The sequence below is a fragment of the Dendrobates tinctorius genome, unplaced genomic scaffold, assembly GCF_039654945.1.
Source record: "Dendrobates tinctorius isolate UK_male_01 unplaced genomic scaffold, ASM3965494v1 ptg000028l, whole genome shotgun sequence".
In the NCBI taxonomy this organism is placed as follows: domain Eukaryota; kingdom Metazoa; phylum Chordata; class Amphibia; order Anura; family Dendrobatidae; genus Dendrobates; species Dendrobates tinctorius.
In genome coordinates this window covers 14,762,594-14,778,094 of record NW_027361696.1, presented here as the reverse complement: position 1 = coordinate 14,778,094, position 15,501 = coordinate 14,762,594, and the positions used below count along the sequence as shown (strand labels likewise).

The following is a 15,501-nucleotide window of genomic DNA, read 5'->3' as shown; positions in this document are numbered from 1 at the left end:
GCTCTCTGATCTCCCTCAACAGACCGCACTCCTCCTCTTCCTCCGCTGACACTCCAGCATGGGTTGTCCTCTGCCGTGCCGGAGTCCTCTGCCGTGCCGGGAGGCCGCTTCCTTGCTGGCTCTGCGACTCTTTCTCCCGGCTTGTTCCAGCACGTGAGACTCCAGCCCCGACTTCGTCCTCCTCCTCCTCCTCACTTAGGACGCCGGCTGGCAGTTCTCCCGAGGTATTTAACCCCTTCATTTCAGAGAACCGCCGCTGGTTCTTAAACCTCTCCAGGAAGGGACCTGCGCTTTTCTCAATCCCCTCCCGGAGGAGCACTAACCGGACCACCTCATCTCTGAGGGCTTTAAACCTCTGGGAGGTCGCGGGTCTTTCCTTGCTAGAGGCACGGGTGTTCAGGATCCGTGCCTCCCGCAGCTGCTCCTTCAGCCCGGTCAGTGCTTTGCCGGCGTCCTCGTACTCTCGCAACATGGCGACCACTCGGGAGGAGAAGGAGCTCGTGGACTCGCTGGAGGTCATCTCGCCCCATGATGTTGCTGGGCTCTTCTTCCTGGGGCCTGGGGTGCCCCTGTCTCCCTCTCTGGGCGGACGATGAGCCGTCTCGGGGTTGGAGTAGGTGGGTACGGTCTTTCTCATCCGACCAGATCTCCTCACGCCCTCCTGGGCCGGTTGCTGCTGCTCTCTGTCCCCCGCCGGCACAGACCGGGGAACAGAAGCCTGGGAAGCCATGCCTGGCTCCCAGGAAGCCTGCCTCTCCCTGGGGAGAAGAGAGGCAGACTCTGGGCCTCCTCCTGGAAGTCCTGGAGCTCACAAGACAGGTGCTGCTCTCAGCAGGGTGTGACTGATTGTGGGCACCTGTCCTACAGTCTCGTCCCCCCAGTAATGGCTGATAACAGGGAGTAATAGATTGTAGTCTCCTGTCCTACAGTCTCCTCCCCCCAGTAATGGCTGATAACAGGGAGTAATAGATTGTAGTCTCCTGTCCTACAGTCACCTCCCCCAGTAATGGCTGATAACAGGGAGTAATAGATTGTAGTCTCCTGTCCTACAGTCACCTCCCCCAGTAATGGCTGATAACAGGGAGTAATAGATTGTAGGCTCCTGTCTCTACAGTTTCCGCCCCCAGTAATGGCTGATAACAGGGAGTAATAGATTGTAGTCTCCTGTCCTACAGTCACCTCCCCCAGTAACGGCTGATAACAGGGAGTAATTGTGTTCTCCTGTCCTACAGTCTCCTCCCCCAGTAATGGCTGATAACAGGGAGTAATAGAATGTAGTCTCCTGTCCTACAGTCACCTCCCCCAGTAATGGCTGGTACCAGGGAGTAATAGATTGTGGTCTCCTGTCCTACAGTCACCTCCCCCAGTAATGGCTGATAACAGGGAGTAATAGATTGTGGTCTCCTGTCCTACAGTCTCCTCCCCAGTAATGGCTGATAACAGGGAGTAATAGAGTGTAGTCTCCTGTCCTACAGTCGCCTCCCCAGTAATGGCTGATAACCGGGAGTAATAGATTGTGGTCTCCTGTCCTACAGTCACCTCCCCCAGTAATGGCTGATACCAGGGAACGATATCAGGAGTATAATGAACTGAATAATGTGGTGATGATCTGGCCACCTTTTGTATGTGCGTATTACCCCTTTGTTACCCTGTGCCCTCTTTCAGGCTGCCTGGACCTGGGGTCCAGAGGGTCAGGGCGCCATCCTGCTAGTGAACTGTGACAAGGACAGCATGTTCTCCCGCACGGTGGACGGAGGAGATAACATTGTGTTGTCCAAGACGGGTGAGTGATGGTCCTGGGTCACTGCAGGCACAGAGGGGGCGCAGCACTGACCCTGCTCCTGTGTCCCCCACAGATCTCCTGGACATGTCTAAGATGGTGCTCCGAATCCAGGGGCCTGAAAAACTGCCCACAGGTTACCACCTGCTGCTGTACATCTCTGCTACTGATGCACCAAACTTGGGCGTCTTCTACCTGCATGGTAAGACTGTGCTGACCGCTGCACCTACACCGGAAACCTGCACCCAAACCTTATTGCTACTGAGTGACATTATGTAATGTAGTGTATGGATGCAGCTCTGGAGGTGACTAGAGAATAAATTAAGATGCAACAGCAGTATAAGTCACCACAGCTGTGGATGTGACTAGAGGATAAGAAATGATGTAACTGCAGCTCTGAAGGATAAGACACGATGTTACAGCAGAATAGTGCCCGCAGCTCTGGTGGTCACTGAAGTATAATGCAGTGTAGTAAGTGAAGCATTATGTGGTGCTGTATACGGGGGGGGGGGGGGGGAGTGGGGGATAATGCTCTTTCGTGCCCCCAGATCTGGTTTACAGCAGCTCTAAGAGACCATTTGTCAATGACACATTGCTGCACCTCTTGAAGTGGCATCTCCAGAAATCCAGAGCTCTTGAAACTGATCCCCCTGAGAGGGTGCAATACATTCATTGCTGCCGCTCTGGACATCCGATCCTACTACAACAAGTGGCTGCTGGCGGGCAGCGCGGGCGGCGGGGCAGGAATGTATATTAGTGCCCTCACACTTGTCACAAAGGCTGAACTAATGAGCTATTACCATAGTGCGCATTAGAGAGGTGAGCCCGCTGATCAGGACCCAGCATGACTGCTGCGATCGGTGGATAGTGACCGTGTATATATAGCAGAGGTGCGTGTATGTATACAGCTCTGGCAAGAATTAGGAGACCACTTTCAAATGTTCCGTTTGTCTGATTTTTCTCTTTATAGGTATATTTTTGAGTAAAATGTAAATTGCTCTTTGAGTCTACAAACTTCTGACAACATGTCTCCGAATTTCCAAGCAATAATTTGTTTTTTTTCTAAAAATGAGTCAAAACTTTAAAAAAAATCCCAGTGCTTTCAGACCTCCAATAATGCAAATAAAACAAGTTTATAATAATTTATAAACAACAATACTAATGTTTTAACTCAGGAAGAGTTCAGAAATCAATATTTTGTGGAATAACCATGATTTTTAATCACAGCTTTCATGCGTCTTGGCATGCTTGCCACCAGTCTTTCACACTGCTTCTGGCACAAAAATGTAAGCATTTCTTCTTTGTTTGATGGCATGTGACTATCCATCTGCCTCTTGATTACATTCCAGAGGTTTTCAATGGAATTCAGGTCTAGAGAATGGGCTGCCCATTACAGGTTTTTGATGTAGTGGTCTCTTAATTTTTGCCAGAGCTGTATATAGCACAGCTGTGTGTGTGTGTGTGTGTGTGTGTGTGTGTGTGTATAAAGCAGAGCTGTTGTGTATGTATATAGCAGAGCTTTGTGTAAATAGGAGAGCCGCATGTGTATAGTACAGTGCTGTGTGAGCATGTATACAGCAGAGCTTTGGGTATAGGGCAGAGTTTGTGTGTGGGTACGGAAAGTATTCAGACCCCTTTACATTTTTCAATTTGGTAAATTCCAAAAAGTTCATTTTTTTTTTTTTCTCAATGTACAGTTGTGGCCAAAAGTATTGAAGCCCCTGCAATTTTGTCAGATAACTCAGTTTCTTCCTGAAAATGATTGCAAACACAAATTCTTTGGTATTATTATCTTCATTTAATTTGTCTTAAATGAAAAAACACAAAAAGAATTGTCCTAAAGCCAAATTGGATATAACTCCACACCAAACATAAAAAAGAGGGTGGACAAAAGTATTGGCACTGTTCGAAAAGTCATGTGACGCTTCTCTAATTTGTGTAATTAACAGCACCTGTAACTTACCTGTGGCACCTAACAGGTGTTGGCAATAACTAAATTACACTTGCAGCCAGTTGACATGGATTAAAGTTGACTCAACCTCTGTCCTGTGTCCTTGTGTGTACCACATTGAGCATGGAGAAAAGAAAGATGACCAAAGAACTGTCTGAGGACTTGCGAAACCAAATTGTGAGGAAGCATGAGCAATCTCAAGGCTACAAGTCCATCTCCAAAGACCTGAATGTTCCTGTGTCTACCGTGCGCAGTGTCATCAAGAAGTTTAACGCCCATGGCACTGTGACTAACCTCCCTAGATGTGAACGGAAAAGAAAAATTGACAAGAGTTTTCAACGCAAGATTGTGCGGATGTTGGATAAAGAACCTCGACTAACATCCAAACAAGTTCAAGCTGCCCTGCAATCCGAGGGTACAACAGTGTCAACCCGTACTATCCGTCGGCGTCTGAATGAAAAGGGATTGTATGGTAGGAGACCCAGGAAGACTCCACTTCTTACCCAGAGACATAAAAAAGCCAGGCTGGAGTTTGCCAAAACTTACCTGAAAAAGCCTAAAACGTTTTGGAAGAATGTTCTCTGGTCAGATGAGACAAAAGTAGAGCTTTTTGGGCAAAGGCATCAACATAGAGTTTACAGGAGAAAGAGGCATTCAAAGAAAAAAACGCGGTCCCTACAGTCAGACATGGCGGAGGTTCCCTGATGTTTTGGGGTTGCTTTGCTGCCTCTGGCACTGGACTGCTTGACCGTGTGCATGGCATTATGAAGTCTGAAGACTACCAACAAACTTTGCAGCATAATGTAGGGCCCAGTGTGAGAAAGCTGGGTCTCCCAGCAGGACAATGACCCAAAACACACTTCAAAAAGCACTAGAAAATGGTTTGAGAGAAAGCACTGGAGACTTCTAAAGGTGGTCAGCAATGAGTCCAGACCTGAATCCCATAGAACACCTGTGGAGAGATCTACTAAAAATGGCAGTTTGGAGAAGGCACCCTTCTTATATCAGGGACCTGGAGCAGTTTGCCAAAGAAGAATGGTCTAAAATTCCAGCAGAGCATTGTAAGAAACTCATTGATGGTTACCGGAAGCGGTTGGTCACAGTTATTTTGGCTAAAGGTTGTGCAACCAAGTATTAGGCTGAGGGTGCCAATACTTTTGTCTGGCCCATTTTTGGAGTTTTGTGTGAAATGATCAATGTTTTGCTTCATTCTCTTTTGTGTTTTTCATTTAAGACAAATTAAATGATGATAATAATACCAAAGAATTTGTTTGCAATCATTTTCAGGAAGAAACTGAGTATTATCTGACAAAATTGCAGGGGTGTCAATACTTTTGGCCACAACTGTACACTCTGCACCCCATCTTGAGTGAAAAAAAAACTAAAATTTGCAAAAAATTCTACATTTAAGAAAAACTGATATCACATGGTCATAAGTATTCAGACCCTTTGCTCAGATACTCATATTTAATTCACATACTGTCCATTTCCTTGTGATCCTCCTTGAGATGGTTCTACTCCTTCATTGGAGTCCACCTGTGTTTAATTAATAATGATAATAATCTTTATCTAGCGTCAACATATTCCGCAGCGCTTTACAGTTTAACAGTTCCAAATCTAAGTCATAACGTTAACAATACAATAATTAAAACAAAATAAGATGACCCTGCTTGTGAGAGCTTACAATCTACAATGAGGTGGGGGAGATACAAAGTACAGATGTGTATTTACAATAATGGTCCAGCCATCTTGAGGGAGGGAGTGAGGGATGGATGGAGATAGTGAATGGGCTACACACACACACTTACACATAGAATGACTGTGATTAGTGAACGTGATAGGCCGCTGTGAATAAATGTGTTTTGAGGGAGCGCCTGAAACTATGCAAATTGTGGATAGTCCTAATTTCTTGGGGTAGAGCATTCCAGAGGATTGGCGCAGCACGGGAGAAGTCTTGGAGTCGGGAGTGGGAGGTACGGATTATTGCAGAGGTTAGTCGAAAGTCATTTGCAGATCGCAGCGGGCAGATAGACAAATGAGGGAGGAGATGTAGGGGGGTGCTGCACTGTTGCGAGCTTTATGGGTGACAACAAGTACTTTAATTAAACTGATAGGACTTTATTTGTAAAGGCAAACACCTGTCTATATAAGACCTCAGAGATCACAGTGCATGTCAGACCAAATGAGAATCATGAGGTCAAAGGAACTGGCCAAGGAGCTCAGAGACAGAATTGTGGCAAGGCAATGATCTGGCCAATGTTACAAAAGAACTTCTGCAGTACTCAAGGTTCCTAAGAGCACAGTAGCCTCCATAATCCTTAAATGGAAGAAGTTTGGGACCGCCAGAAGTCTTCCTAGACCTGGCTGTCCAGCCAAACTGAGCAACCGTGGGAGAAGAGCCTTGGTGAAAGAGGTAAAGAAGAACCCCAAGATCACTGTGGCTGAGCTCCACAGATGCAGTAGGGAGATGGGAGAAAGTTTCACAAAGTCAACTATCATTACAGCACTCCACCAATGGGGCCTTTATGGCAGAGTGGCCCGATGGAAGCCTCTCCTCAATGCCAGACATATGAAAGACTGCATAGAGTTTGCTAAAAACACATGAAGGACTCCCAGACTACGAGAAATAAGATTCTCTGGTCTGATGAGACGAATATAGAACTTTTTGATGATAATTCTAAGCGGTATTTGTGGAGAAAACCAGGCACTGCTCATCACCTGCCAAATACAATCCCAACAGTGAAACATGGTGGTGTCAGCATCATGCTATGAGGGTGTTTTTCAGCTGCAGGGACAGTACGACTGGTTGCCACTGAAGGAAACATGAATGTGGCCAAGTACAGAGAGACCATGACCCTAAGCACACAGCTAAAATAACAAAGGAATGGCTTCAAAACAACTCTGTGACCAGTCTTGACTGGCCCAGCCAGAGCTCTGACCTAAACCCAATTGAGCATCTCTGAAGAGACCTGAAAATGGCTGTCCACCAACGTTCACTATCCAACCTGACAGAACTGGAGAGGAAGAATGGCAGAGGATCCTCAAATCCAGGTATGAAAAACTTGTGGCATCATTCCCAAGACGACTCATGGCTGTACTAGCTCAAAAGGGTGCTTCTACTCCATACTGAGAAAGGGTCTGAATACTTATGACCATGTGATTTCAGGTTTTCTTTTTTAATAAATTTGCAAAAAATTCTACATTTGTTTTTTTCAGTAAAGATGGGGTGCAGAGTGTACATTACTGAGAAAAATGAACTTTAGAAATTACCAAATGTCTGCAATGAGAGTGAAAAATTTAAAGAGGTCTGAATACTTTCCATACCAACTGTATGTATAGCGCAGAGCTGTGTGTGTGTGTGTGTGTGTGTGTGTGTGTGTGTGTGTGTGTGTGTAGTCCTGTATAAAATTCATGCTGTAATGCTATATGTGTGTAATCCATATGCGTAAGGGAAACCCTAACAGATGTATTCCTCTTTCACTTTACTTTGCCAGAGAACTTTTAATTAGTAGGAAACATGGGGTGTAATTTATAGTACAAAAAATCCAGTAAATCAAGTCTCAACAATCTGTCTTTTGTGATTTCCACCTACTTTATCCTGGATTTACACTTTCTGGACCTCTTCCGGCTTAAATTTCATCACTGGACAATAAAATGCACTAAACCTTTTGTGCTGTTTTCCAGCGCACATACGGTAATCTGCGGGGTGGTGTGATCTTAGAGGCGCTGTAGATGTATCACATGCATTAGAGCTCAGTGTTCATAAACCTGCCCCACTGTCTGTGTAACACCAAGTAGGACCCTCGGGTAGCGCCCTGTCACCTCCCCTGACTCCTGTGCTTTCTCCGGGCAGATAAAGTGTACACACACATCCTGGGCAGAGAGAAGCTCTTCTACAAGGCGCGGTACACGGGCACCAGGGAGCTGGAGTTCTATGTGGAAGGACTGCATTTCCCGGACGTGGGATTTTCCGGACTGGTGTCAATCAGAGCCAGTCTGCTGGAGAGCCAGGTGGAGGTAATGCCGGGCGGCGGTGCCTGCTGTGCCACTAACCAATAATCCTGTACTATATCTTCTGTCACTCTGCGGGCGATATGGACCCGATTCTGCTGTGGTTCTATGCCCTGGGGGTTTGCACAATTGTCAAATATTGGCAGTGTCTACGCAGATGACTAGAGGGGCACAATGGTAGTGCCCGTGTGCCGGCTATGGCAGGGGTGTCGCTCGTCTGTTACCCCTCCATATATAGAAGCTGATGGTGGCTGCTCGGGTCCTATGTCTCGGTCAGATTCAGTTTCAAGATCCTTGGCTTAAGTTTCCCTTCTGTTTCTAATGGTGCTAACAACATCCTCAGCGGCAGTGCCAGGATCTCTGCTTCTTACAGACAGAGGGTGGGGGGGCTCTCAGAAGCAGATCCAAAAGTATTGCCCACCTCTCTGCAGGCCCTGAGTGACATCTCTGCAATTCCATTTGCCTTTGTCATTCTGTTCATGAACCAGGAGGTTCAGGATGAACAGGTCCTGCCTCACAGGGGCTTGGCCATGGTTTGGACCCCCATCCTCTGTTCTGATTTGCTTGCAGGGAATCCCACAGACCCCCATATTCACAGACGTGGTGACTTTCCGAATCGCACCGCTGATCATGACGCCCAACACGTTGGAGCCTGTGGAGGTTTATGTCTGCAGGTAATAATGAGCTGCGCCTCTCATAGATGGTTGCGGCTCCAGGATTAAGACTCCCAATATTGTGTCCACTTTCTCCTTGCAGCGTCAAAGACAACTACCTCTTCCTGAAGGAGATTAAGAACCTGGTGAGCGAAGCCAATTACAAGATCCAGATCTGCTTCGAGGACGTGAACCGAGGGGATCGCTGGATGCAGGTCTGTGTGATGTGCCGCTCCCCCCCCCGAGGCACAGGGTCAGTGTGGCAGTAGTATGTAATACAATGTATGTCCTCACAGGACGAGATGGAGTTCGGATACATTCACGCGCCACATAAAAGCTTCCCAGTCGTCCTGGATTCTCCCCGAGATGGAGAACTGAAGGATTTTCCTTTTCGGGAATTGCTGGTAAGTTACGTGAAACTGACAGTGACATCCCTGAGAATGCCACCTATCCATCGCCCGAGAACAGCAGTGACATCCCTGAGAATGCCTCCTATCCATCACCCGAGATCAGCTGTGACATCACTGAGAATGCCACCTATCCATCACTAGAGATCAGTGGTGACATCACTGAGAATGCCACCTATCCATCACTAGAGATCGGCAGTGACATCACTGAGTGTCTCCTATCTATCACTAGAGATCAGTGGTGACATCACTGAGAATGCCTCCTATCCATCACTAGAGATCAGTGGTGACATCACTGAGAATGCCTCCTATCCATCACCCGAGATCTGCAGTGACATCACTGAGAATGCCCCCTATCCATCACTAGAGATCGGCAGTGACATCACTGAGAATGCCACCTATCCATCACTAGAGATCGGCAGTGACATCACTGAGTGTCTCCTATCTATCACTAGAGATCAGTGGTGACATCACTGAGAATGCCTCCTATCCATCACTAGAGATCGGCAGTGACATCACTGAGAATGCCTCCTATCCATCACTAGAGATCGGCAGTGACATCACTGAGAATGCCTCCTATCTATCACTAGAGATCAGTGGTGACATCACTGAGAATGCCTCCTATCCATCACTAGAGATCAGTGGTGACATCCCTGAGAATGCCTCCTATCCATCACCCGAGATCTGCAGTGACATCACTGAGAATGCCACCTATCCATCACTAGAGATCGGCAGTGACATCACTGAGTGTCTCCTATCTATCACTAGAGATCAGTGGTGACATCACTGAGTGCCTCCTATCCATCACTAGAGATCAGTGGTGACATGACTGAGAATGCCTCCTAGCTATCACTAGAGATCAGCGGTGACATCACTGAGAATGCCTTGTATCCATCACTAGAGATCGGCAGTGACATCGCTGAGAATGCCTCCTATCCATCACTAGAGATCGGCAGTGACATCGCTGAGAATGCCTCCTATCCATCACTAGAGATCGGCAGTGACATCACTGAGAATGCCTTGTATCCATCACTAGAGATCTGCAGTGACATCGCTGAGAATGCCTCCTATCCATCACTAGAGATCGGCAGTGACATCACTGAGAATGCCTTGTATCCATCACTAGAGATCAGTGGTGACATGACTGAGAATGCCTCCTAGCTATCACTAGAGATCAGCGGTGACATCACTGAGAATGCCTTGTATCCATCACTAGAGATCGGCAGTGACATCGCTGAGAATGCCTCCTATCCATCACTAGAGATCGGCAGTGACATCGCTGAGAATGCCCCCTATCCATCACTAGAGATCGGCAGTGACATCACTGAGTGTCTCCTATCTATCACTAGAGATCAGAGGTGACATCACTGAGAATGCCTCCTATCCATCACTAGAGATCAGTGGTGACCTCACTGAGAATGCCTCCTAGCTATCACTAGAGATCAGCGGTGACATCACTGAGAATGCCTTGTATCCATCACTAGAGATCGGCAGTGACATCGCTGAGAATGCCTCCTATCCAGTTATGGCTAGCTTCCATTTGGGTCCCATTGATTGGTGACTGGTTGGCATACTGTATGGTTATTGCCGCTTATCTTTGCCTCTCGCATTGGGTTTTATAGACTTGGTATATTAGGCCATGTGTCTACCGTGTCGGGTGTCACCCCGGCATTCCGTGCAAGATTTGGTAGCCGGGAGTTTTCTGGGCACGTGTCCCGGGTATTTTACAGGTTGTCTTACAGTTTAATAGAAGCTGATGGTCAATTAATCTCAATCTGTAATGGAAAGTTGTCTCGGGTGACGATCCCAGGTCTGGAGCCAAGAGACAACTTTTCTTACCCCACAGCAGAACTTTGGGCTTAGCAGCTGCCATATTGAGCGTGATGGATCATGATTGAATTATCTCCGGGCTGCTCTCGTCTTAGGCCTGTTTCACACTTCCGTTTTTGTGTCCGCCAAACGGATCCGTTTCCGTTTTTTTGACGGAAACTGATGCAAACGGATCCGTTTTTTTAAAAACGGATCCGTTTTTTTGACGGATCCGCGGTAACCGTAATGGAAGTCTATGGGACAAAAAAAACGGATCCTGCAAAAAATGGCGGATCCGTTTTTTTACGGAAAACAACGGATTTTGACGGATTTGAAAAAACGGAAGTGTGAAACAGGCCTTACCTACCGTCGGAGCTGCTCTGGATGTGTGTGCAGTGCCCGGGTCTCCCCATCAGTCTCAGGTTCTGGTGATGGATTTTATAGGTCAAAACATTGTAATTTTGCTGGATGTCATTGGAACCAAAAATAATTTAGTTGTCATGTGTCAGCGGAGCACCCACAAAGCACTGCTCTAAGTGCAGCTTTGGATGTGACTGGAGTATAAGACTTTATCTGTGTGTTGCTGATAGTCTCCGTGCATTTTCAGGGACCGGATTTTGGCTATGTTACAAGAGTTGCAGCTTCTACTAAGGTCACAAGCTTGGACTCCTTTGGAAACCTTGAAGTGAGTCCTCCGGTGACGGCCGCAGGGAAGAAGTACCCACTGGGCCGGATTCTGATTGGGAGCAGCTTCCCCAGGTAAGGACATAAAGCTGTCTGACATGATGCAGTGGTGGACTATCTGCATCTAAGGTCCTCCAATCGATAATATGACTGCTTACTGTCCTGCGGCTTCCCTGTGGGTCGCTGTTGCAGTGGTGGGCACTCTGTGTAATATGACTGCTTGCTATTCTGCAGCTTCCTGGTGGGGGCGCTGGTGCAGTTGTGGGCACTCTGTAATATGACCTTTTGCGGTGCGGTCTCGTGTCCTCTCGCACCCTCTCCTATAATTACCCTCAGCTGTCACACGAGTGGCAATAAACACCTTTCTGCTGCTTTGCTGAGTTGACACAGTTATTTGTGCGGGCACCTCGCTGCGTTCACCTCTGTAACGCTGCCAGCGGTGCCGGGGCATGCACAGCGCTCATGTGAGTCCTCAGATCTGGATTACATGACGTCAACAGGAGCCTGGATCAGGGAGCTCTCCTGCCTGTGGGTTCAGGGGCGCTCGTTGGTCTGTACAAGCCTTCTCCCTGTAGATTGTAGGCTCTACTGTCCTCGCGTCTTATTTCCGCTGATGAGCACAGTCTATGAGCGGGTCTGTATGTGCCACAGGCTTATTGCCCAGCATCTCCTCTCTTCACAGCTCGTCTGGTAGACGAATGACCAAAGTCGTGCGGGATTTTCTGAACGCCCAGAGGGTGCAGTCGCCCATTGAGCTGTTCACTGATTGGCTATTTGTGGGTCACGTGGATGAATTCATGACTTTTGTGCCGGCACCGGATCAGAAGGTATCATCTGCCGTTTACTAGGTTGTATTGGGGGTACAGTTCATCACTGGTCAAACTTTATCACCCCACAATGGCAATAACATACAGTCTCAAACTATTATGTCCCTAATTTGGGATTATACCCTATCCCACTCCCTTCTTGAGTGATTGCCGCTGACACCTGGTGCCGTTCAGTAATGAGCTGCTGCCACCTGCTGGACGTCACAAATATTGATTGCATTATCAGCACAGATCCACAACCAATAAGTGAATGTTTTCATCCTAGGGCTTCCGTCTGCTCCTGGCCAGTCCGGCCACCTGCCTTAGGATCCTACAAGACAAGAAGCAAGAAGGGCATGGAGACGTCAACATGTTCCAGGGTGAGGGCAGCAACGCTGTCCTGGAAAGCATTGCACTTATTGAAAGGGATATTCTTCTTAATTCTCATGTTCCTCCCGCAGGATTAGAAACTAAACGATGGACCGTGACCAAGATCCTCTCCACGGATATCATCGTCCAGGAGAACGCTTATGCACAGGTAAGAGCTCGAGAGACCCAGATATTCAAGAAGTAAATCTGATTGGTTAATTAGCCATAGATCATAAATAGGTGCAGAGGTGCCATTTTCATGAACGTACTTGCAGCACTGAGCACATACTTGTGAAGGTAAAACGTTGGCTTTGTAGTTATGGCACACATAGCAGGCACGTGACTTTCCCATGAATCCATTTCAGCAATGTGCTGTAGAAATGCCCCAAGGGACCGTGGCGTATAGGGCAGCTGTGAGGTATGGGCAGGTACGTGAGAGGAGGACATTACCGCCGCTTATCCTCTTGTAGCACTGCATTGACTGGAACAGAGATATCCTGAAGATGGAGCTCGGCCTCACGGAGGAGGACATCATCGATGTCCCGGCCCTATTCAGGCTTCACCAGGATAAGGCTGTGGCTTTCTTCCCCAATATGGTGAGTACTGTTCCACAATGCCCCGCACGACAGATTCCCGGGATGTTACGAGCTTCTCTCCGCTTTATCCGTTTTTCCTCAGGTGAATATGATCGTTCTAGGGAAAGAGCTAGGAATTCCCAAACCCTTCGGGCCCATAATCAAGGAAACGTGCTGCCTGGAGGATTACGTCATCGAGAAGCTCAAGCCCTTAGAACTGAGATGCACGTTCATCAATGACGTGGTGTCGTACCACAAGAAGCTGGGCGAGGTGCACTGCGGCACCAATGTGCGCCGGAAGCCATTCACCTTCAAGTGGTGGCAGATGGAGGAGCCGTAGTGGCCGGGGGCGGCCTGGACCCTCCTCATCCTCGGTAATCTCCTTCTGAGCTCCAGTCCTCGGATAGTTTAGTGTTATATAGCTGGGCCAGGTCAGGGAAGGTTAACTGCCCACTCTAAGCTTATGCCACATCAGTGGGCAGGTATAAGAACACAGACTAATATATACTTACCCAAGGCCTATGCAGAAAGGCCAATGATAGATGCCATCTTCAATAAATAAATTTGCCCATCAGCTTTACATATAGGAAAGTCTGAGCTCACGGTGCGGCACAGGATCCCAGGAGAGCGGCTGAAACTATGAAGTGTTTTCTAATCCACAGACATCACTGATTATAAGTTATTACGAGCCGCTCACACAAGTTCCTACCAGGCAAAGTAAGGACAGAGGAGATTACTGCACGCAGACCACTCTGAGGATGATGAGTGATGGGCGCAGATCTGATATATATATCGATATATTCCCTGGATTTTCTGTTTTGTGTTGGGACTCGCAGCATTGCCTGTAGCGGGATGTTATGATTACGATTTTTTTTTTACACTAATATCTTTTTCAATATTTCTTACTTCTGATGAGTTTTATGTAGCTTCTCCTAACGTGACGTTAAAGGGCTAAACAAAATTTCTGGAACGCTTCTCCCAGATCTTGTCTGTAGGGGGGCGGTGTAAAGGCTGAGAGATGAGCAATGACTGAACGAAAGAAGTCTTCCCTACCCTTGCTCCTCCTGGCAGTGTGCACACATCACCACTAGGGGTGACACTGAATTGCCTTGTGGCTCAGGAATGATTCCTCCCTTGTAATATCAGCTGTTACAGGAGCTATCCATTAAGGATTGCATACTCCTGTTGCAATTGTGTAGTGGCTGCCGACAACCCCACGGATCAGCAGATTTTAGGGAAGGAGACGTGTGGTTGCAGGTTCTATATCTGCTCATAAAATACACACCACTACAGATTGCGGCCCCCTAATCCTACTGTAAGAATGAAAACTAAATAGTCACAGACCAGACCATGGCCGCCGCGTCCATGCCACAGGCATTCCTCTGCATCACGGTCAGTGCCTTATCAGACGCCCCCCATGGTTCACGTCATGACCCTCATGTGTCCCGTGTGCCCTCCGTCCTGTGTTATAACTAACCACCATAATAAAATCTTTGGAATGAGAAATGCTTGTCATCCGATTGTATTAAGGGTGATGAGGAGTACAGGGTGTCTCGGAACTACCAACCCCAGCATCTGGACCTTACACAATGTTACGATGGCTGGGTCTGCCCCTATAAATATTCACGTGACGCTGGTAGATTAGGTAATTCCTGTGGTCTCCTGGGAAAGGGGAGGGGGGCAACTTCTTATTAATGAGTCCCAATCAAGATGTCCCTGGGGTGAATCACTGGTTCTGGGGGTTCACTTCATATTTTGGGGTCTTACACGGCACTGTAATACACAAACATTACGTATTGCTGATGGGTGGGCTTAATGGACCCAATCCAACACATGCAGAACTAATCAGCTAGCACAACTGTATGGAGGGGTAACTTGTTGGTCGGTGGCTCCATTGTCGCAGGCCTGGGCACACAGTATTGGGATGTACATGGGGGGGCACTAAGGCTAGACCCATAATGCCTGCAAGATAGAAAACAAATAATGATGTTCTGTAAAATTAAATTCCCTGTTTATTCTTAGAAAGAGGTTGTGCATCAGCTGTGGTGTGTATTCTGTATAAGGGGATAAAGTGAAGAGTATTACTCCAGTGTGATGCAGGAAAAGACGTTACACAGGACTAGAAGCCATCGCTGGTGGGGTTGTCAAGGACATCAGACACTGGGGCCCCTTTAACCTTTGGCCCCTGCAGTTGCACCTACCTGGTCCAGCAGAATCAGAGCCTCTGCGGTATTACTGTCAGTGACCAGAGCACCTTCTCCACTCCCACTGGGCTCCTCACCTCCATCGGCATCTCTACTAGTCCCATCTGGCCTCCTCCATGGTCAGACAATAGCATTACTCGCCCCAATGTTGGCCCTGTCCGGTTACGAAAAAGATAATGGTGTAGGGGCCACACGTTCCTAGAGGAGCACAAAAGACTCTGCTGCACAACGGGTGATTGGGAAACCTAGGGA

At 47.6% G+C, this 15,501-nt stretch overlaps 1 protein-coding gene across 1 annotated transcript in view; it reads left to right on the top strand.

The window, feature by feature from the left end:
* LOC141085132 (protein-arginine deiminase type-2-like) overlaps positions 1-14,551 on the top strand; it is a 37,804-nt gene extending 23,253 nt beyond the window's left edge. The window contains exons 5-16 of the mRNA XM_073570262.1: positions 1,666-1,783; positions 1,857-1,982; positions 7,585-7,748; positions 8,313-8,416; positions 8,499-8,610; positions 8,692-8,799; positions 11,219-11,370; positions 11,978-12,122; positions 12,388-12,481; positions 12,563-12,639; positions 12,941-13,066; positions 13,149-14,551. Coding sequence (XP_073426363.1) covers positions 1,666-1,783; positions 1,857-1,982; positions 7,585-7,748; positions 8,313-8,416; positions 8,499-8,610; positions 8,692-8,799; positions 11,219-11,370; positions 11,978-12,122; positions 12,388-12,481; positions 12,563-12,639; positions 12,941-13,066; positions 13,149-13,385 — 1,563 coding nt within the window. The 3' untranslated portion in view covers positions 13,386-14,551. The remainder of the gene's footprint in view (positions 1-1,665; positions 1,784-1,856; positions 1,983-7,584; positions 7,749-8,312; positions 8,417-8,498; positions 8,611-8,691; positions 8,800-11,218; positions 11,371-11,977; positions 12,123-12,387; positions 12,482-12,562; positions 12,640-12,940; positions 13,067-13,148) is intronic.
* Positions 14,552-15,501: the final 950 nt, after the last annotated feature.